The following is an 18,343-nucleotide window of genomic DNA, read 5'->3' on the forward strand; positions in this document are numbered from 1 at the left end:
GGCTCTCCCAGCCTCTAACAGCAGCAGGGCAGCTCTCTGGGATGTGGGTGTTGATACAGAGGGATCAACAGCAGCAAATCTGCCCCACATGGCAGTGAATATAAGCTCTATCAAGCAGACTTACTTTCTTTCTTTAAACAGTAAGGGGCACAAACTCTTTATCTGTCTGGCTTGACAGTCAAGCCCGGGCCCACCAAAATGACAGTGCATGCTCATGCGGTAATTGTAGACCAAGATGTAGTCACCCCCTCTTCTCCTCCTGGATAAATTACCACACTGAGTCCCGTCAGCCTCCCCCTCTCTGCAGCATTTCCCTATCACATCCATTCCTGTACCTCTGCTCTGCTTCAGTCTATCTGAGGTGAGGACATGAGAACAACCAAGCACAATGTCCCACGTCCTCCTTGTGCTGGGACACATGCTCCAGAGATGGAGCACACATGGCAGTGCTTTCAAGCAGGCCAGGTCAGCAGCCGCAGGAGCAGACTCCTCATTTGCTCCCTGAGACAGAGCAGGTTTGCCAAGCAAGCGCCAAGCACTCAGCACCCTGCAGCTCGCTCAGTCTCTTGGGGCAGAGGTGACAGCTGCCCCTGCCCCACCAGCAGAAAGGCTCATCTCTTCACCACATGGAACAAGGCTTCCAGACTTGTTACAGGAGCACAGAGAAGCTGAAATGCAACACTAAATCACAGGTAAGAAACAGGTAAGAAACTCGAGACCTGAGCTCTGGGGCTATGGGAAGAGGTAAGTTAGCAAGAGCTGCTAAGGAAGGACCTTACTGCCCAGTGCGCTGGAGTTTGGCTACGTAATCACCCATCGCACTCTGCAGAGAGGTGGGGTGCTAGGGAGCTGTTACCTGCCATCTGAGAGGGACTCTGAGCCCCCTCTGACCCAGGCACACTGAAATACAAAGTACACATCTAGCAGTGCCCGGCCACTCTGGCCCCTTGCAAGGGAACCTCTCACTCCAGGACACAGCCACTGGGAAAGGAATGATGCTACACCCTGGAGCATGAAACCACAGCTGAAACATCATGACTCCTTGTGTGTCTCAGGGAGGAGATGCCTGTTTGGACCTGTGGGAAAAAAGGGTGCAGGGTTTTGGAGTTCACTGCTTGCAAGCTAACAGGGCAGCACATGGACCCTCAGCAGCCAAGAACTGCAGAGCTGCCATCCCAGGGCAGCAGGTTCTGTTTGCTCATCTATCCAGCCAGCAAAAAAGAGGAGGCTCAGCTAAATGGACACACACACACACACAAACACACAGAGGAGTCAGAGCTGAAGCCACAACACAAGGAAAACAAGAACAGCAGGGATCAGAGGGGCCAGGGAAAGGGAACCGGAGTAATATTTGGAGCCACAGGTGCTACCTTGGAAGTGGGAGAGTGGAAATAGGTGCTGCACAAGGTCCGACATGGTACCTACATAACAGAAGAACATTCAGATGGTGCACAAGGGGCACAAGACACACAACGGCCAGGTGACAGACCACATGGCATGGACAAAACATGACATGACAGCCTGCTGCAGGATGGGCCCTATCCAATCCCTCCTCCAGCAATCCAGAGAAGAAAGAAGTGACATTGCCCCCACAGCCCACGCTCAGTTACACACAGCATCCAGCTACCCCTTCGCAGCAAGGCTCCTTCAACAACTGTCCCTGCTCCCACCTCCAGCCCCCTTGAGCCTCTGTGCCCCACACTTCGTACTGAGGTGTCTCTGTGTCTTGCCCCACAGCTACTGCCACCTAGAGCTGCTTCCTACAGCAACAGGCCAAGCTTAGCGAGTTGCTCTGTGAGAGGCCTTAGCTCGCTCCACCACATGTGCAAGGGCGCGTGGTCCTCCAAGCACACACCCTGCCACCTCCCAGCCATCAGAGGAACACACTACCCCAGCACTGGCCCTCCTCAGTCACTCAGAGCTCTCCAACATGGGAAGCAGCTCCCCAACATGCAGCCCCATATCCTGTTTCAGAAAAAGGGTTGAGCGTGATACCTTTTCCACCAGTGCCTTGGCCACCCGGCTTGTTGTACAGATACAGATCCTGGTCAGGGATGCTCCCACTGTGGTTGAAGTAGTGCTAAGGAGAGCAAGGCAGAAAAGCGACAGAGATTAGAGAACTTGTCTTAAGTGGGAGCAGAGGCCCATGTGTGTGCAGAACTCATCCCCACACCTGCAGCAAGCAATCCAGACCTACTTGAAACACTTGCCAGCAGAGCCCTTGCCGCTGTTGGGCTGAAGGAACCTCCTACAGCTCTATGCAGAGTTGTACAGCACTACGCATCAGGCATCACCCTCTACCCTTGCTATGGCCATGCTGACAGGGTGGGTAGCTACTCCCAAACCTTTATTAATCTTGATGTTTCAGTCCTTAGATCTGAAGGAGTCTTGCAAGGAGCCAAGCACAGCTTTGCAAGGGAGTCTTCTCCCATGATCCTGGGAGATGATTATGGGCGTGAGGTTTGTGGTTGCTGGCTTTTTCCACAGAAAGCGACTGCTTGTGCGAAAGCAAGACCTGTCCAGGCCAAATAGGAACTGCTCACAGTCCTGCAAAACTCTTCCAGGCTTCAGTATTCAGTGTCAGTTCCTCTCTAACACTACATGGCAGAGCTGGGAACATGGTATTGAGCTGCCCCAACAAATACCCCCAGCAGCAGGTAGAAGCTGGGTAGACTGCTGTCCCAACTCACACCCCTCCTCACCTTGAAGTGGTGCTCCACGTTGCTGTCCGTGTACTTTGGGGTGTGTAAGAAGATGAGCAGGTTCTGGCGCAGATAGTAGGCCACTGCATGCAGCCAAGGCAGAGCGGAGGGTGACAGTGCAAACTGCAGGACCTCTGTGGGTGGCGTCCCAGGGGGCTGAATAAACTGCAGAGAGAAGGCTTTAAAAGTCAGCTGAGACTAGCAGGATGCCCTGGGGCTCTGATACTGATCCAAATTATGCCAGCTGGCTATGCAAAGGAAGAGTGTGATAGGCAGAATGCAGTCCCACAGCAGCATCGTGAGACAGATGTGGGCAGATATTCCAGGGGTACTCGCAGGGAGGCCCTGTCATGCAGCAAACCCCAGCAAAGGGCATCTCCCACCTACCCTGGCAAACACACAGTATATGCCTCAGCAACCACTGGAGCAGGGAATGGGATGCAGCAAACTGCCCTGGGACAGGAAAGGCTGAGACAGGTCGAAGTGTAGGAAAGCATTATGGGCTCTGGGATGAGCAGAGCAGGTATCCAGTGAGGTACCTCTACATCTGCTGGGGTCAGCTTGCAGTTCCGCACCAACATCACAGTGATGATATCCAGGGTGGCCTCATCCAGGCGTCTGCGCAGCACTTTCACCAGCTCATCTGTGATCTCGGGCCCTGACAAGTAAGCAGAGGTACAAGCAGCTTTTTCACCTCATCCAGTAAGAACGACCACAACCACCCCTCCCTGCCTGTTCAGGATGTACCACCCTCACAGTCAATTCCCACACGGAACATGTCTTTCCCCACCATCACTTTATTCAGGCATCTTTTTCTACCCATTCATGATCACAAAAGACTGCTAGAACAGCAGGCAAAGACAAATGCACTCCTGCATAGCGAAAGCTGGCATAAGCCACCCAGTCTGCGGGAGGTTTCATTGTGGGCCATGGATCCTTTCCTCACATTGCCATCCAGATAAAACACAGAGCAGCTCTAGGCTAAGGAAAAGCAGCTTGCTCAGGAGGGAGATGCCTTCCCTGTTCTTCAAGCAAAGAGGGTAGAGACTGGAGCTCTATTCCTCTGCTTTGCATCAGCACAGTCCATCTGCTGCCAGGTGCTGTAACGCTTACCTGCTGGAGCAACACCATGGACCATGAGCTGGATGTGCCTGTCTACCTGTCCCACAGGGCGTGTGGAGTCCACACTACGGCACGAGGCTGTGTCCAGAGAGGAACGAGAACCCTGGAAAAGCAGAAACAGCCACACTGAAACAGTTTCCATGTGAATTCTAGATCCATCATTGTCTTGAGCTGTCAGCAAGGTCAGGCAGAACCCACTGACTGCTGCCCCACTCCACACATCTACAATATAAGTTGTATCCTACATAAAACCCAGGTTGCTGGAACTACTGAGTTCCCTCCACTCCTGTAATCAAGAGCACCAACATCCACTCTCACAGAGTGGCAGACTCACCATTAGATCTTCAGTGTAAATGGGCTCTTGGCTGCGTGTCAATGCCAGTGAGCGAGATGCTGGACTAAGGACGCCCTCTGCTTCCCACACCTTCCCACTGTAGGTGGTTTCAGTCAGTCTGAATACAGGAGAAAGACATGTCAGCCTCCATTCCCAAGGAGGACAGCATCATACCTCCACAGAAGATCCACATCTTCCTTGCTCTCCCCTGTGCACTTTCTGGGGACTAGTCCTTATGATATGGAGCTTGTGAAAAATTGCTTTCTGGCTCCCCCAGAAAAATCATCCTTTTCCCTCCCATGTGAAGGCTTAGCACAGGGAGAGCAGGATGGGCCTAGCTTGATGTGACTCTGACTCATCAGAAATCAGGTATTTGCTGCCTGGGTCACAGCAGAGTCCCTGAGGCCAGCAGACACTTTCTGACCTAAGGAGCTCTCAGTCTGGTGTAACGTATGTCGCAGGGCAGGGTCAGGTCAACAAGTCACGCTAGCTTCTTACCGGAGGTAGAAAACAGATTTAGTGGCACGTTCCTGGTAGACAAACATATTCTTCCTGTTCACCACAGAGAAGGCGTTGAGCACCGAGCGAAGCGCCTGGATAGCTGTGGGCAACGTGGGATGTTAGCTATCCCACACACCCTCCTCTGGTGTGCAAATCCAGCCAGAAGCCAGACTCTTGACACACAAAACGAGGGGGAACCTGGGCTGTACGCACCTCGTGAGACTCCCATGTTGGGGCCCATCTTGAGGCGCGAATGCACGTGGATGAGTGTGCTCCACACAACATCACAAGCAAAGTGCCCTGGCATGAACTGCATGGTAGCAGCCAAGTAGTCCCGAGGCTGGTAGCTCTCCTCTACAGAGTAATCTACAAAGAACACAGGACACAGCTGGGGCCATAGTGTGGAAGTCACCATCTTTTTAGTCACCCATGGGCAGGCAGTGGCACTGCCACTGAGGTATGGCCAAAGGCATATTCATACCATCTGTGGGCATGACACGCTGCCTGTACGAAGTATAGGGCGTTTCGCTCTTCCAGATGTCCTCCTCACTTTCTGCCACCAGTAACGAGTTGCATATGTGGCTGTCATGCAGGTCCTGCAGCAGCAAGCGCTGCAAAGGATGAAAAAGAGTGGTTATGTTGCTTGCACAGCCCACAGAAGACAGCACAGAGAAGGGCTTAGGGCTGGACTGAGTCTCTTTCCCTTTGACCCCCAAGCTGAGACTCCACCAACTGAACTGGCTCCCCAGGCCCTCCTCTGAGCTGGGCCCACACCAGACAACCTCCAGACATCCCTTCTCATCTAAGCAATCTCATGACTATCAGGTCTGCCCCTGCTTTCTGCAGATTTGTTACCTGATTGACAACCCTGCAGATTTCACTTATCTTCTTCACCACCACCTGGTTGAGACTCTGGCACTCCCCTGGCTGCTCCTCTTCTGTCTCTGCTGATGCTGCCTTCTCCACACTCAGGCTGCTTTACAGGGAAGGGGAGAGAGAGGTCAGCAGAGCACCTCAACAGTGCCTGTCCCTGTGTGCTGGGAACAGGAACACAGTGGGGAAGGGTGGCTTTTTTCCCCATATGGAGCACCAGTCTGGTCCTGCAGCTCCCACCCACGTGGGGCAGGAAGGAGATCTTGTCTGGAGATGAGGGAGGAGCAATAAGGTCCTGATACAGAGAAGCCGTGGCCAGGCAGAGGGATCCTCCTTACCGTGTGTGGTAATAGACCTCCACTCGGTCCTGCTGGATTTTTATGATGAGCCAGAAATCTGGCATGAGGGGACATCTGGGTTCCTGGTCACTCATTAGCGCCTCCTCATACTCCGAGTCACTGCTTCCTCCATCATAACCTGCAACGTATCCTCGCTTCAGTCCCAGACTGCCTGGCAAGCCAGCCTCCTCCCTGAGCACAGCAGGCTCTAGGAGACCAGAGCCATTCACAAGCCCTGTCCTCAGGGGTCACCCCAGCCCAGGTGCACAGTCCCCCATGGCCACACACCATCACGTCACTGCCAGTGCCTCCCTGCACGCTGGCAGTCACCCCTGCCCCGGCATACTCACCCAGGTGGTCGGAGTCCATGCTGCCCTGGCTCGACACGAGGCTTTGCACGCGGCTGGGACGCTGCTTGCTGGAGCCTGTGAAGAGGGGTTTGATCATGAGAGGGCCTGCTCAGCCCCCTTCACACGACCCATCTGCTGGGGAAACATTACGGCACAGGACAACCAGGCAGTGCTGGCGTACGGGTTTCTCGCAGTCATTACTAGAGTCACCAGGAACTTCATGTCATTGGGGATATCAGTGTGGCAGCACAGCCTAGTACTCCAGGTACCGTTAAGTAGTGAATTGCCAGCACCCTGGCAAGGAAGAGACCAACAGTGCAACACCACCAACTCTGGTGGTTAGGGACTGGAACAAGAGTAGCAGTCATGTTTTGTATGCTACAGCCAAAACAGGCCCTTCCCCTAAAAGTTCCTGAGGCTGAGGTGCATCCTGACCACATTCACAGCTCCTACCTTCCCTGCCCTGTGTTACGGAGTCAGCCAGGCTTGCTGCAGATGGTGTCACCAATGGTGACTTCTCGCTGTTGCCCTTTTCAGAGGATGAGGATGGCAGCGACTGTATGGTTGTCTCTAGAGCTGCCTCCTCCAAGGAGTCATGACCAGGTGCTCTGCTCTGCTCAAGGCTCAGCGCTTCTCCTGGGACCTGCACACAAGCCAAGGTTGCAAAAGTTACCAGAAAAACAGGCACCAAAAAAAGTCTGATCATACTCCTGTATCCTTCTACCTTCTGTTACCAGAGCATCCCACACCTTCCCACCAATAGACCACCTCAGTGTCTCTCACCTCATCCTGTGCGTGGCTGCCCCCACGTATGGGGTTTCCTGAGTCTGGCACAATGCGTGACTCACTCTCCGGCCACCCCCAGAGACCCTGGGCTTCTTCTGGGAGGACACAGCTTGCATGGTGTAGCTCAGAGCTCTCTGTCTCTACTTCACAGCTTCCCTCTTGGCCCGCGTGGCCCAGGGCTGTCCTGGTGCCCCCTCCAGCTGGCTGCTGCAAGCTGGGTGTCCCTGAAGGATTTGGAGCTGCCCGCCTGGAGTGCAGGCGGCTGATAGAGATGTAGTGGTAGTCACTGCCTTCTGCATTCAGCATGTAGCCTGGCAGAGCCATTCTTCTGAACTCCTGCAACACAGGGAAGAATAAGCATCCTGCTAGTTAAGCGTATGATGCTGCCTCAGGGCTTTCTTTTTACCTCCTTGAACTTCTCCAGAGAGTGCTCAGGTCCAAAGACAAACTGGAGCAGCACCACCTCACTGTGGCAGCTGGGTCGCCCCTTGGAGTTATAGATGTGGGTGGCCACTCGGTGCAGGATGGAGGTGCTGATGACCTGCGAGTGGCGCAGCGCAGACACAATCTCATCATCCAGGAGCCAGCGAATCTGAGCAGGGCAAGGACACAGAGCAAGACCTGGGTGACCAGCATTTGCACACCTGCCCCAATTCTGATCTAAGTCCCAACAGGATGAAGGCAGCCCCTCTCATCACCTACATCCCCTCATGTCCTTCTGAATGTACCTAAGAAAATGTCTTTGGAAGAGAGGTCTGTTTGTCCCACCCCAACTGCAATGAGAGTTTTGTCAGGATAATCCCATGCTTTCGGGGAGCACAAGGCCAGTGGCAAGGCCTGAAAGTCACTTCAGTTGACAGAACTTGCAGCTTGGAGCAGGCTATGAAGTGTGGAACAACAGCTGTGCACTGTGGCCACATTGCTCCAGCAGGAAGCAAGAAGCAGGCAAGGCTGGCTTACCTCATTCATAGTGGCTTCAATAGCCTGCCTGTGCACTCCAGGAAGGTTGGAAAGTGCAGGGTGCCTAGGAGAGAGGAGAAGAATCAACCAGTCATTCTCATTCTTGCAGCCACCACAGTGCAGCTCCAAGGCAGCAAAAGGAGACCAGGAGGGGCTTGCTATATCTGCAGTGCCATACCTCTCATCTCCTGTGGATGGGAGCCGTTCCAAGTTGTGCATGATATCCTCATCCGAGCGGAAAGAGGATGGCTGCCCTGGAGAGCGTGTGAAGGACACGCTGCTCTCCGAAGTACATCTGCCACAGGAGAGAAAGCAGGCTGAACATCAGCTTTTTGAGCCAGAGAGGAAAAAGGGATCTCTAGAGAAGGTGAGGCCATCTTGGAAAAACCTTACTTTTCTTAGGGCTGTGGGAGGCTCTTTGAGAAGGAGAATCCCAAGTCTCAGCACATGGAGAGGAGCTGAGGCTGGCTGGCTGGGAAGGACAGGCAGAAGGTGCCCTACCTGTTGTGGAGAATGTCTGCGTTCACAACTTCTATCTCCAGGGGCAATGTCAGCACGAAGATGTCCAGGGTCACACAGAGGTCCCCTAAGTCAATGGTGTTCAAGCCCTGGCAGCTTTCCAGGCAGCCCAGAACTTCCCCTGAGGAGAGATCACAGACAAAGGGAATCAAGCAACAAACAGTTCTGTTTACACACATACACAGCCCGGTAGCAAGCGCAGAGACTGCAAGAGGTGGCTGTCCCACACAGCTGGACAGGTTCAAGATGGCCACCATCCTCCATGATCCTTTCATCCTTCCACAACCAATCCCACAGCAAGTGGGAGACCTAGTGAAAAAGCCCTTGTCTAATGCTGGGAGACCCTCAGGGCTTCATACAGGGAGGGCTAGTCCAGAGTGACTGCTGTTTAGGACAGCATGTTTGTTCCAGTGGCTGCTCACCCACCAGGGACCTGACAGAAGTCCTACTGCCCTTTAACCTCAGAGCAAGGCTTGCTCTTACCTAGACAAGTTGGCAGGGACTGCACGGGCATTGAGCTGTGCTGACTACGCAGCTTTACTGAGCAGGTGAGGTGTACGAAGAGCGGAGGCATCTCCTGCTCCAGGAACTCCTGCTCATTGAGCGAATCTCCTCCCAGCACGCTGAAAGAGTCATCATCCTGGTTCACCGTGTTGGAGTCTGAGAGAGAATCTGTATCTGGGAACTCATGCTCCAGCTTCTCACGGTACTCCACCTCTAGCTCTGGGTCACTCTCTGTGGCAATGCAGCAGCCAGACACAGTTCCTGTTGACACAGGTTCCCTGTTAGCAAACCAGGCCCACATCCCCAGAGGCCCCACCAGACAAAGTCAAGCTCTGAAAGGCATCACTACAGTGAGACTACACTTTCCTCTCCAGGACAGAGGAAGCAAATGTTACCTTCTTCAGCTGCCAGTTCTGCCTCTGATCCCTCCATGTCCTCACTGCCTTTCCTGTCTGCCTGATCCCGAGATGCCTCTTCCTGAGATGGAGAGAGGAAGGGCAGATACTAGAACCATGCCAGGCAGTGAAGCAGGCTGTTGATGGCCCCCCTGGGGGCTCAGTCTACCCATGGGTCTGTCAGCCCCAAATTCAGACCTGACACCGAGCAAAGCTACTTCCCTCCACAAGAACTAGGTGCCTGCCAGGGCAGCACCATGCCTACCTCTTTCTTGGCTGATGGTGGGCAATAGAAGAAATAGTGAGGATTTGATGGCACTGGCTTGAAATGTAAACTTCCGATTTCCAGGAATTTTTCCTAAAAGAGAAATCCCAAATATGAAGCAGACATTCTGCTCTACCCTCCTGCAGAAGCCAAGCCAAGCTCCCACATTCCTCACCTGGATAATTTTATGCAGGTCAGGGTGTGCCTGGCAGGGCTGTCCGATTTCCAGCAGTGAGAGGGGAAACTCTGAACAGCAGCTGGTGCCCAAACTGCTCTTTGGCTCCTCTGTGGGGCTAGCAATGTTATGGGAGTCCTGCTCGCTGTAGTCTTCCATTTCCGCACTGACAGGATTGTGGACAGGTTAGACAGGCATATCAAGAATAGTTGTATGTATTATCTATCCTGCAAGCATCCCCCCTCACAGCTCCCCACATCTCATCTGTGTAGACACGATGTGACCTACACAGCCCCCACCCCTACAGCACCAGAACCTCTCCTGCCACCTACTAACCCAGGTAAACGCTCAGGCTGTCTGAAGCCAAGCCAGAGGCAGTTTAACCATGCTGCTCCTGGGGCCAGGTACTCTATATCACGCTGCACACCCTCCCTGGGAAATAAGAGACATGTGGCCAAGTAATTGGCCCAGGCCTGGGCCAATATGAATTACCAACACCCAGTCCAGGGCACCTCGCAGCAAATACCACCACATCAGCACCCCTAGTGTCTTGGCAGCATGGAGCAGAGCTCAAAGCTCAGGCCCATGCTCACTCAAGCAGCTACATGACAGAATCAGTCCCTAAAACTCAGAAAAAGCAATCTGGGGAGTGGGACGTCATTTGGTCAAAGTACTCCTCAGATATTCAAATCAGTAATACAGATGGCAGATCTGGATGCAATGTGTCACAAGCTTTATGCCCTTCAGTAACATTTATACAATCTGTACTGGGATAGGTGATTCGTACTATCTTATAAACAAAAAAAAGTTCCCACAGTTTTTTCTCTGGGAAAGTAGCACTTAAAGAAGTAGTCATCTGACTTTCCAAACACTGAGTGTTCTTCAAAACCACAGCCTCATCTCAATGACTGACAGTATAAGAAGAAATAGGAATGGGCATTCTCAACAAATACTAGTGAATTCACATAAAGGAACTGAGGATAGTCAACCGCAAACAAAGGACGAAGGACCTAAAGAGGGCGTTTCTTCAACAGACACTAAGGCACAGTAGAGTACTTTTTACCCTGCTTAGGTTTCCAGAGGCAATACAAACCTCAGAAATACCCTAAGGAATAGCAGAACAGAAGTTTAGCATCAAGCATATTCCAATTCTGTCTTGGTATTTCTCTTGGGATTTTTTTTCTCAAAGTTTTAATTAAAAGACACTTTATATTCATTAGAAAAAGATAAAAAACTTGTCATTTTCACCAGAGTCAACAGCAAACTCAAACGAGTCAAGCAGCAAGAGATGCGTAATTTCTCCAGAAACAACAAGTCTGAGAGTTACTTGCAGACAAACTGCCCTCCAGCTCAGGCCAGATGGGACAGTAATGAGCTAAGACTACAAGAGAAAGCAAAAGGATGGATGTCACCAGAGATTATGAAAAAGAGAAGGTCCTGGTGGACACCATGCCAGGTGGGTATCCCACTGGAAATATCTGTCCTTACATGTGGTTCTGTTAGACCCTGTCCTACAACACTCCTTCTAGCAGGCAGTAGAAGATGCTTGAAGAAAGAGCCGTCCTGGCCCAATGCTAAGAATAGAAGCAAGATTGAAGTGGGCCCCTACCTTGATTCAGAGACCAAGACACCCCGTTCCCTAGAGCTCTGCTCCTCTTCTTGCTCTACGCTGCCCACTTGGAAGCTGGCTGTCTTGGAGTGCGTACGGAAATGTTGGTGGCTCTCTCTGAATGAGCGGACATGGCTGCACACCGTTAGCAGGAAGTTGGTGATATCAATCTCTTGGAGCAGCTCCTCACAGTAATCCATGGCTGTAAGCAGGTCTTGGGAGCTGATGCTGTGTGACTGCTGAAGGCTCTTGAACAGCCCTACAGATCAAACACAGTGCTTGAGCGCCCCAGCACAGGGATGCAAGGCAATAGCCATATACAGATTTTCATCAAGTCCCAACACAGGGTTGCAGTCAGCGCAGGTGCTGGGAGACAAGACTCAGCCAGGATGCCTAATGCTACATGTTGGCCTGGGCTTGTGTCACACTAGAGTGGCTTAGGGATCTGCCACCCTGTAGGTGAGAGGAAAAACTCAAAGGACCCCTCTCCACAGCACTACACAGGTCCTGGAACAGCCTATAGAAGGCCCATAGGGAAGGCACAGAAGCATCTTTAAATCCCTCCTGGTGGGAGATCAGTCCCACAGCTCCTCCCTTTGCTCAGCGTAAGATCACAAGAAAAATGAGACATTGCTTTCTTAAAAAGAAAATCCAGGGTCCAACCCCAACCCTGTCTCAGCTCCCATCATGCTGCTCCTCACCTTTCACATAGCACTGGTGGGAGTGCTCCTGCAGCAGCGTGCAGTAACTCACCAGCTCCTTATGCTTGTGGTCTAGCCAAGCAGCAGTAGGAGGACGTTCCAGAGACTGGGACCTGGAAAAGAGGAACCACAGCCTTCAGCACCAATGAAGCATGTGTGAGATGATAAACAGCTCTGGCCACCAGAAAACCAGGGCCCTAGGGCATGCACAGGCCGTGGCTGCTCTAAGGCAGAGGCCACTCCAAGAGGATAAGGCAGGGCTAGAGCCAGCCTCTTGTTAAGGAAGTTCCTCTGTTTCCTGTCTAGGAATCAAGTATGGTTGGTATTACCTGAAAAAGATGTCCCGCGGAGGACGGTGTGCCCGTGGGCTGACAAGCTGCTCTCGTAACAGCTCCAAGGAGCAGCTGTAGATGTAAATGGGGCAGCGAAATCGGCGGCACTCGCCCAGCTCAGATTGTGAGTTCTGGCGACAGAAGGAGATATGTACGTCTCTCCGCAACGGGCCACCCTGTTCTCCAGGGTCATGGCTCACTTCTGCAAAAGAAAAAATCCTATGATAAAGGCTTTCAATGGGCAACTTGTTCCTGGTCTGAGAGGTCACAGACCTCACAGCAGCACCTGCAGGTGGGTATCGGTTTTACAAGCTTTTCACCACTTGAGCCTCAGGGGCCATTCTCCTCACTCAGCACCCAACCACTCAGCCCAGTGCTTTGGCCACACTAATCCCCTTCTTGGGCAGTCACGACTGGTCACCACCATCACCTTCTACAACCCTTCATCCTCATTGTAGGCCTGGCTGACTGAACAGGGGCTGTGCAATCAAATCCCATATACCTCAAGACCTGTGTCCTCCTCCCTAAGACAATGTGCTGCTGTTAGTGCCAGTCTGGATCACAACACAAGAGTCACTGACTATCCGCTACAGCCCAGTACTGCCATTCCTAGTAGCTTCTACCTACCTGCAAGCTCCTTGTCCACAGGGAGCCAGCCTTGGGCCATAGCCACTCAGCTTATACTACACTCCCTCACCTCCCATGAACATTATGAAAGCCGACTGAGGCTTCACTGTGCCCCTTGTCCTGACTCTGACTCTGCTGACTGGCAGGCCGGAGCTGACAGGCTGTAGCAGCCTGTTATTCCTCCTATCTCAATCTGCCCAACAACACGTTCGGGCATAGCAAGGATACTAATACTTTTCAAGGTGCTGTCCTCAGGACGGTACCGTGAGCTGGTGTTATGCTGAGGGTAGGTAAGGGCACTGCAGCATCCCCTTCTTCAGCCTCAGCTCTGACTCGCTCTGTACAGACAGGTCCCAGGGTATCCTCTCCAGATCGACTCTCATCTTTTGGAGGTTTGTCCAAACCACAAGCCATCAGCTTCTGTACATCTGGAAGAAAACAAAATAAAATCATCCTCTGTCCAGTGATAACAGATTAACCTCTCCATCTACATTCCCAAGAGGGCACATGTCCCTGCTACTTCTTTGTGTGGGGGAGCAGCTTTACAGAGTACTTCCAGCTGAGCCTAGCAGCTTTCACCAGCAGCTCAGTGGAAGCCAGACCAGTGCCAATGCCCAGCAGTGGGAACTCTACCAGCCCATCCCATTAGCAGTCTTCTTTCTCCATTCATTAACAATCCAAATGGAAAAACAGTCCAATGGTTGCAGCCGGCAAATGACTTTAGACCACATCCCCTGCCCGAAAACGCTATGTGGGCAGCACCACATCCAAGAGGAGATGAACAAGACGCTCAGCACTTTGCACTACTCTATTCCTGGCCATATGGCACAAAAAGACTGGGTCTAGACTCCGCTGTTCAATTTTCTACCAGAGCTGATTCTGCTTTTGCTGTTTTCCTGAGGAGACACTGGAGACTGCTACCTCCTCTTGCTCCCCACAACAGGTGGCCTCACCTGAGAAGGTGGCTGGCAGGAAGGTCAGGAACACATGCTGTGGGTTGACCAGCTTGGCATAACATCGCCACTGTGGGGGAAAGGGCCCCGTTGTGTCACTCAGCGTCACATCATCCTCAGGCAGCTCTGTGTTACCAAGGCTCTGAGGAAAGAGCAGAGGCTGGATAAGCTCATAGCACATGGCACAGGCCTACCTTAAGGCAGGTAGCAAGCACACAGAGCAAGTTCCTCCATAACTGCTGGTTGGCACAGTGCTGTAATCACCCTGGCCACCCCTGCACCATTCTCAGAGCTGCCTGGTCCCAGGAAACCCAGCGCACAGAGTCAGGAGATGCTTAGCCGGCTTTACTGGGGCTGGTTCTGACCTCCAGGCAGTGACTGCCTATGGTTTCTGAGCAATCTGCAGCACAGCCTCAGTGCTGCTGTAACAGGCTAGGCCCATGGTGAGTGCAACTGTCCACACACCTACCAGATTCCTGCTTGACTTCAGCCACAGGCTACAGCTTAAACTGCTGTGAAGCGTGGGGAAAACACCAGCTTTTCAATCTGTTCTCAACCCTTCTACTAACTCTCCTGCTCTTCCACAGCTGCTGCCTTGCCTTCAGAGGGGGCTCAGGAAAAGGACAGCAGTGTAGCAGTACCTGCAGAGTACTTGTGGAGCCAGTCATATCCCTGGTGCCATTGCTGCCAACAAGATGATAGGATGCAGAAGCATCCTGCTGCTCCAGGGTCCCAGAGACTTTCAGGGTTTCTTCTGAAATGGAGCACAGAGAAACCAAGCTGAGAAACACCAGCTGAGGAAAAGACTTGAAAGCAAGGATCCCAAAACACCCCAGCTCCTGGTGTCACTGCTGCCACGCTCCTGACCCTTACCTCTGATCACAGGGAGTGTGAAGGGGGGTTGATGGCCGTCACGATCCCGTTGCAGAACCTGCTCCATGAAAGCCACATGATCGGCATCAGCCATGGGGATCTCCCGGTCACTGAGGTCATGCTGCAGGCAGCCATGGAAGAGGTTTAGTAGCATTTCATTGGGCACAAACGAAGAGTCCTTGGTCACCTCCTCATTCTCTGCTCCAAAACAGAACCATGGCAGCTTCAGAGACAGCATCTCCACAGCCACAAACTGCCCAGGCCCCCAGGTGACAGCCCTTTGCAAAGTGACACTTCCACACAGCCAGGATTTTCCCCAGCACCTCTGCAAGGTTGACTTGGAGGGTGTTGAGGAAGCCCTGGAGTTCCAGCATCATCAGCTACCCTGCACTGACTCACCATACTACTGTGACTGTTCTGGAGATGTTTGGGGCTAAAGACAAGAATCCACCACCACAGAGCAATAATCTAGGTTTAATGTTTTCAAAAGCAACTCTTCCACAACTATCATCCCAAGAAAGAGAGCAATAAACCTGGACAGCCCTGGGGCTGCAGAGATGGGAAAAACAGCACTGCGCTGCTGAAAGAGGCATGGCAGCTCTCCCACCTGCTGCCCCAGGGGACAAACACACAGAGCAGGGTGCCCATAGCCATGGAGGGAGGACAAGGGGAGGCAGGTGGTGAAGAGGCACCTACCTTTTGTCAGCATTAGGAAGAACATTTCAACCTGCTGGCACCTGGGCAACAGCTTCATGAGGTTGAACTGGAATGGGATCTCATGCACTCGAAAACCAGCCCCCATGTCTGGATCTGCAATGAGAATTAGGAATGTAACGTGCCTGTGGGCACCACACAGCCCTGCCTCCCAGGCCACCTCCACACACATGGTGCCAGCCCTCAATGCAGTGCATGTAGCACAAATGAGGGTACACAGCAACACCACCCCAGCTCCCTCTGCTGAGAAGGGCAGAGGGATACAGAGAATGAACACGGGGAAAAGGCAAAGCCTGCCAGAGGCTGCAGCAGGTTGTGAGCTACCTTACTGTTAGAGTCCCCTGGGCTTACTGCCACCTTCATACAAGGAGGGACAGGGAGTCACCACAAGGCCTTACACAGCTCAGGCCCAGAGCTGTTAGGGGGCAAAACCCAAACATCACTGTTGCAGCCAACACTGCTGGAGAACAATGACCACGCTGGGAGCCAGAGGCAGCCTGAATTACCAACGTTGTCAGGGACAAAGGACCTCTGCTCTTTGGAGAGATCTCCTATCTGGCAGGCTCTGCACAACCCTACAATTGTTTCCTGTCCTTTTCCTCAGGGAGGAGTCTCTGCCCTCCAGACCCTGAGCTTTCCTGGCCCTCCACCCCTACCACAGGGCCAGTGCTATCATCCAATACAGCTCCCTCAGGTCCTGCCCTCAGGCTTTGGGATGATTCTGGCTCCCTCAAATCCACCCGATATCTGCTGTGTTATTCACCGCAAGGCAAGCAAACAAAAGATGTAGGATGGGGTGAACTACTGACAGGAAAGCCAGATTAGCGAGGTTCTGGAACACATTGCCTGACAAGGGTGAACCCTCCACATACTCCTGCAGTTCTCGGTGAATTATGTTAATCATGTCAGATCAGATACACAATCCTATCCTGAAGGAAGAAGACAGACCAGACCTCCTAAGGTTCCCTTCCCTATCTTTGTTGGCTAATGGAGCATTCACAGAGGGTTCAGAGATGAATAGGACCACCAGAAAGCAAGCATCCCACAAACTGCTCTGGAAACTGTGTCTAGTAACTGAGAACAGAGGAGCTCTTCTTTCACATAATTTAGAACTTCTGTACACCATCTGCCCAGGCATATTCTGCCCATCACTGTATAGGTGAGCTCATCTTCCATCTGCTCCAGAAGTCAGCCCCTCTCACAGAATTACAGAATGGCTGAGGTTGGAAAGGACCTCTGCAGGTCACCTGGTCCAACCCACCTGCTCAAGCAGGGTCACCTAGTCACCTCTCTAGCCTAGGCAGAAAGCCTGAATGCTTTTTTGGTCTTTCCAGGATGAAGCCATTTCTCTGATAGCTGAGCACAAGTGCAACAGTGGCTGACAGCCATCAAAGTCTAGAAAGTCGTTGTCCAAATATCTGTTCTACCTTCCAGAAACCTCTAACAGGCCCCAAGACATTCAGGGCCTAGCTGCCTCTTGCTCCATCAAGCCTGCTGGGACATATATGCTGGACTCACCTTCAGTAGCTTTGGTGTCTGAAGGAGGGCAGACCCACTCCTTGTTCTGGCACAACTGGCTGATGTACTCGAAGGTCAGCATGGTGGTAATGCATGCAAGGTCCCGGGGATAGAGCTGCAATAAGCAGTCAAGGCTGAGCTGTATGCAGCAGAATTACCCCCAAATGCAGGAGAAAACAGTCTAAAAGCAAGGAAAGGAAACACCCATAATCCCATCCCCTGACTTGCCCTATTCTCACTCATTGCTCCCTCCTTCTCCACCACCCCTTTAGCCTCTTTTTGCCTTGTTCAGCAGGTGCATTGGCAGTACTGCCTGCAATCCCTGCTCTGGTCCAGCTTGCTCCTCTCCAATGGAATGGCTCTTGACAAAGTAATTTGTATGTTCCCACCCATCCCAGAGCAGCCACTGCCTTGCAAACTAGCAGTCTAGTCCTTCTTTTAGAAATCTCAAGCTCTTTTGTTAACAACATTTCCATCCCTTCCGACTCTCAATAATTTATCTGCAGTGTTGTGGTGCACTTGCAATAAACCCTTCTCCCTTCACAAAAAAGCCCATACCCTTCAAGGACTCACCGCTTTTGGTATTTTCTGGTAGGGCAAGCCATGGAGGTGCTTCCAATTCTCAGCAGTACTGTGGACATGGCCGCTCTGTGGCTCCACCCAGCATTCAGTGACCAGGTTCAGTTCTGTGTCCACCTCAATGGCCTCTACCTCTGTATCATTGTCATCATCTGTGGAAAAGCTGGAGGAAAGACATAAGACGAGTCCTGCGAGATGGCACAGAGCCAGCAGTCCACTGCAGCTCCTCTCAGAGCTGTGAGAGCAGCCACACAAACCCTAGGGCTGCAGGCAAAGCTAACTGGTGGTCAATCCATGACAGCCAGTTGTCTGTATGAGATGATGGAGGACTCCCTCCTTCCCACAGTGCCCACAAAGTGCAAGTCTGGAGCCGTGACTCCACTGCCAGCCCTCCCTGGGAGCAGGGCAACAGCCTCACCTGTCCTTGGTGGAGGTAGAGTGTGGCGGGAAGAGGATGTACTGGACAACACAGGTGTGTTTATCCCTGCTGCTGCTGCTCTCACTTGAGCCATCAATCTGGAAGGGAAACAAGGTGTGAGCCTGGCCAGTAACAACAGCCCACACCTACTCAGTGGCCCCTACACAACACAGCCCCATCACCCAGCTCCACTAG

General features: G+C 52.4%; 1 protein-coding gene across 8 annotated transcripts in view; it reads right to left on the reverse strand.

Moving 5' to 3' along the window:
• SZT2 (SZT2 subunit of KICSTOR complex) overlaps nucleotides 1-18,343 on the reverse strand; it is a 58,776-nt gene that overhangs the window by 19,390 nt on the left and 21,043 nt on the right. For 5 of the 8 annotated variants that reach the window (XM_075759653.1, XM_075759652.1, XM_075759649.1 and 2 more), the window contains 32 exons: nucleotides 18,149-18,246; nucleotides 17,725-17,893; nucleotides 17,152-17,266; nucleotides 15,616-15,729; nucleotides 14,920-15,120; nucleotides 14,688-14,800; nucleotides 14,047-14,188; nucleotides 13,357-13,521; nucleotides 12,464-12,668; nucleotides 12,135-12,247; nucleotides 11,434-11,692; nucleotides 9,825-9,990; nucleotides 9,650-9,742; nucleotides 9,385-9,466; nucleotides 8,969-9,250; nucleotides 8,468-8,606; nucleotides 8,145-8,261; nucleotides 7,967-8,030; nucleotides 7,413-7,598; nucleotides 7,004-7,342; nucleotides 6,674-6,863; nucleotides 6,221-6,295; nucleotides 5,871-6,009; nucleotides 5,515-5,635; nucleotides 5,141-5,270; nucleotides 4,873-5,025; nucleotides 4,657-4,759; nucleotides 4,159-4,276; nucleotides 3,816-3,927; nucleotides 3,242-3,360; nucleotides 2,703-2,867; nucleotides 1,996-2,080 (listed from right to left, as the gene is read on the reverse strand). In XM_075759653.1, coding sequence (XP_075615768.1) covers nucleotides 1,996-2,080; nucleotides 2,703-2,867; nucleotides 3,242-3,360; nucleotides 3,816-3,927; nucleotides 4,159-4,276; nucleotides 4,657-4,759; nucleotides 4,873-5,025; nucleotides 5,141-5,270; nucleotides 5,515-5,635; nucleotides 5,871-6,009; nucleotides 6,221-6,295; nucleotides 6,674-6,863; nucleotides 7,004-7,342; nucleotides 7,413-7,598; nucleotides 7,967-8,030; nucleotides 8,145-8,261; nucleotides 8,468-8,606; nucleotides 8,969-9,250; nucleotides 9,385-9,466; nucleotides 9,650-9,742; nucleotides 9,825-9,990; nucleotides 11,434-11,692; nucleotides 12,135-12,247; nucleotides 12,464-12,668; nucleotides 13,357-13,521; nucleotides 14,047-14,188; nucleotides 14,688-14,800; nucleotides 14,920-15,120; nucleotides 15,616-15,729; nucleotides 17,152-17,266; nucleotides 17,725-17,893; nucleotides 18,149-18,246 — 4,672 coding nt within the window. The remainder of the gene's footprint in view (nucleotides 1-1,995; nucleotides 2,081-2,702; nucleotides 2,868-3,241; nucleotides 3,361-3,815; nucleotides 3,928-4,158; nucleotides 4,277-4,656; nucleotides 4,760-4,872; nucleotides 5,026-5,140; nucleotides 5,271-5,514; nucleotides 5,636-5,870; nucleotides 6,010-6,220; nucleotides 6,296-6,673; nucleotides 6,864-7,003; nucleotides 7,343-7,412; nucleotides 7,599-7,966; nucleotides 8,031-8,144; nucleotides 8,262-8,467; nucleotides 8,607-8,968; nucleotides 9,251-9,384; nucleotides 9,467-9,649; nucleotides 9,743-9,824; nucleotides 9,991-11,433; nucleotides 11,693-12,134; nucleotides 12,248-12,463; nucleotides 12,669-13,356; nucleotides 13,522-14,046; nucleotides 14,189-14,687; nucleotides 14,801-14,919; nucleotides 15,121-15,615; nucleotides 15,730-17,151; nucleotides 17,267-17,724; nucleotides 17,894-18,148; nucleotides 18,247-18,343) is intronic. The other 3 variants (XM_075759647.1, XM_075759648.1, XM_075759655.1) reach the window with 3 other exon arrangements.

The sequence above is a fragment of the Balearica regulorum genome, chromosome 8 (assembly GCF_011004875.1).
Source record: "Balearica regulorum gibbericeps isolate bBalReg1 chromosome 8, bBalReg1.pri, whole genome shotgun sequence".
NCBI classification, from domain to species: Eukaryota; Metazoa; Chordata; class Aves; order Gruiformes; family Gruidae; genus Balearica; species Balearica regulorum.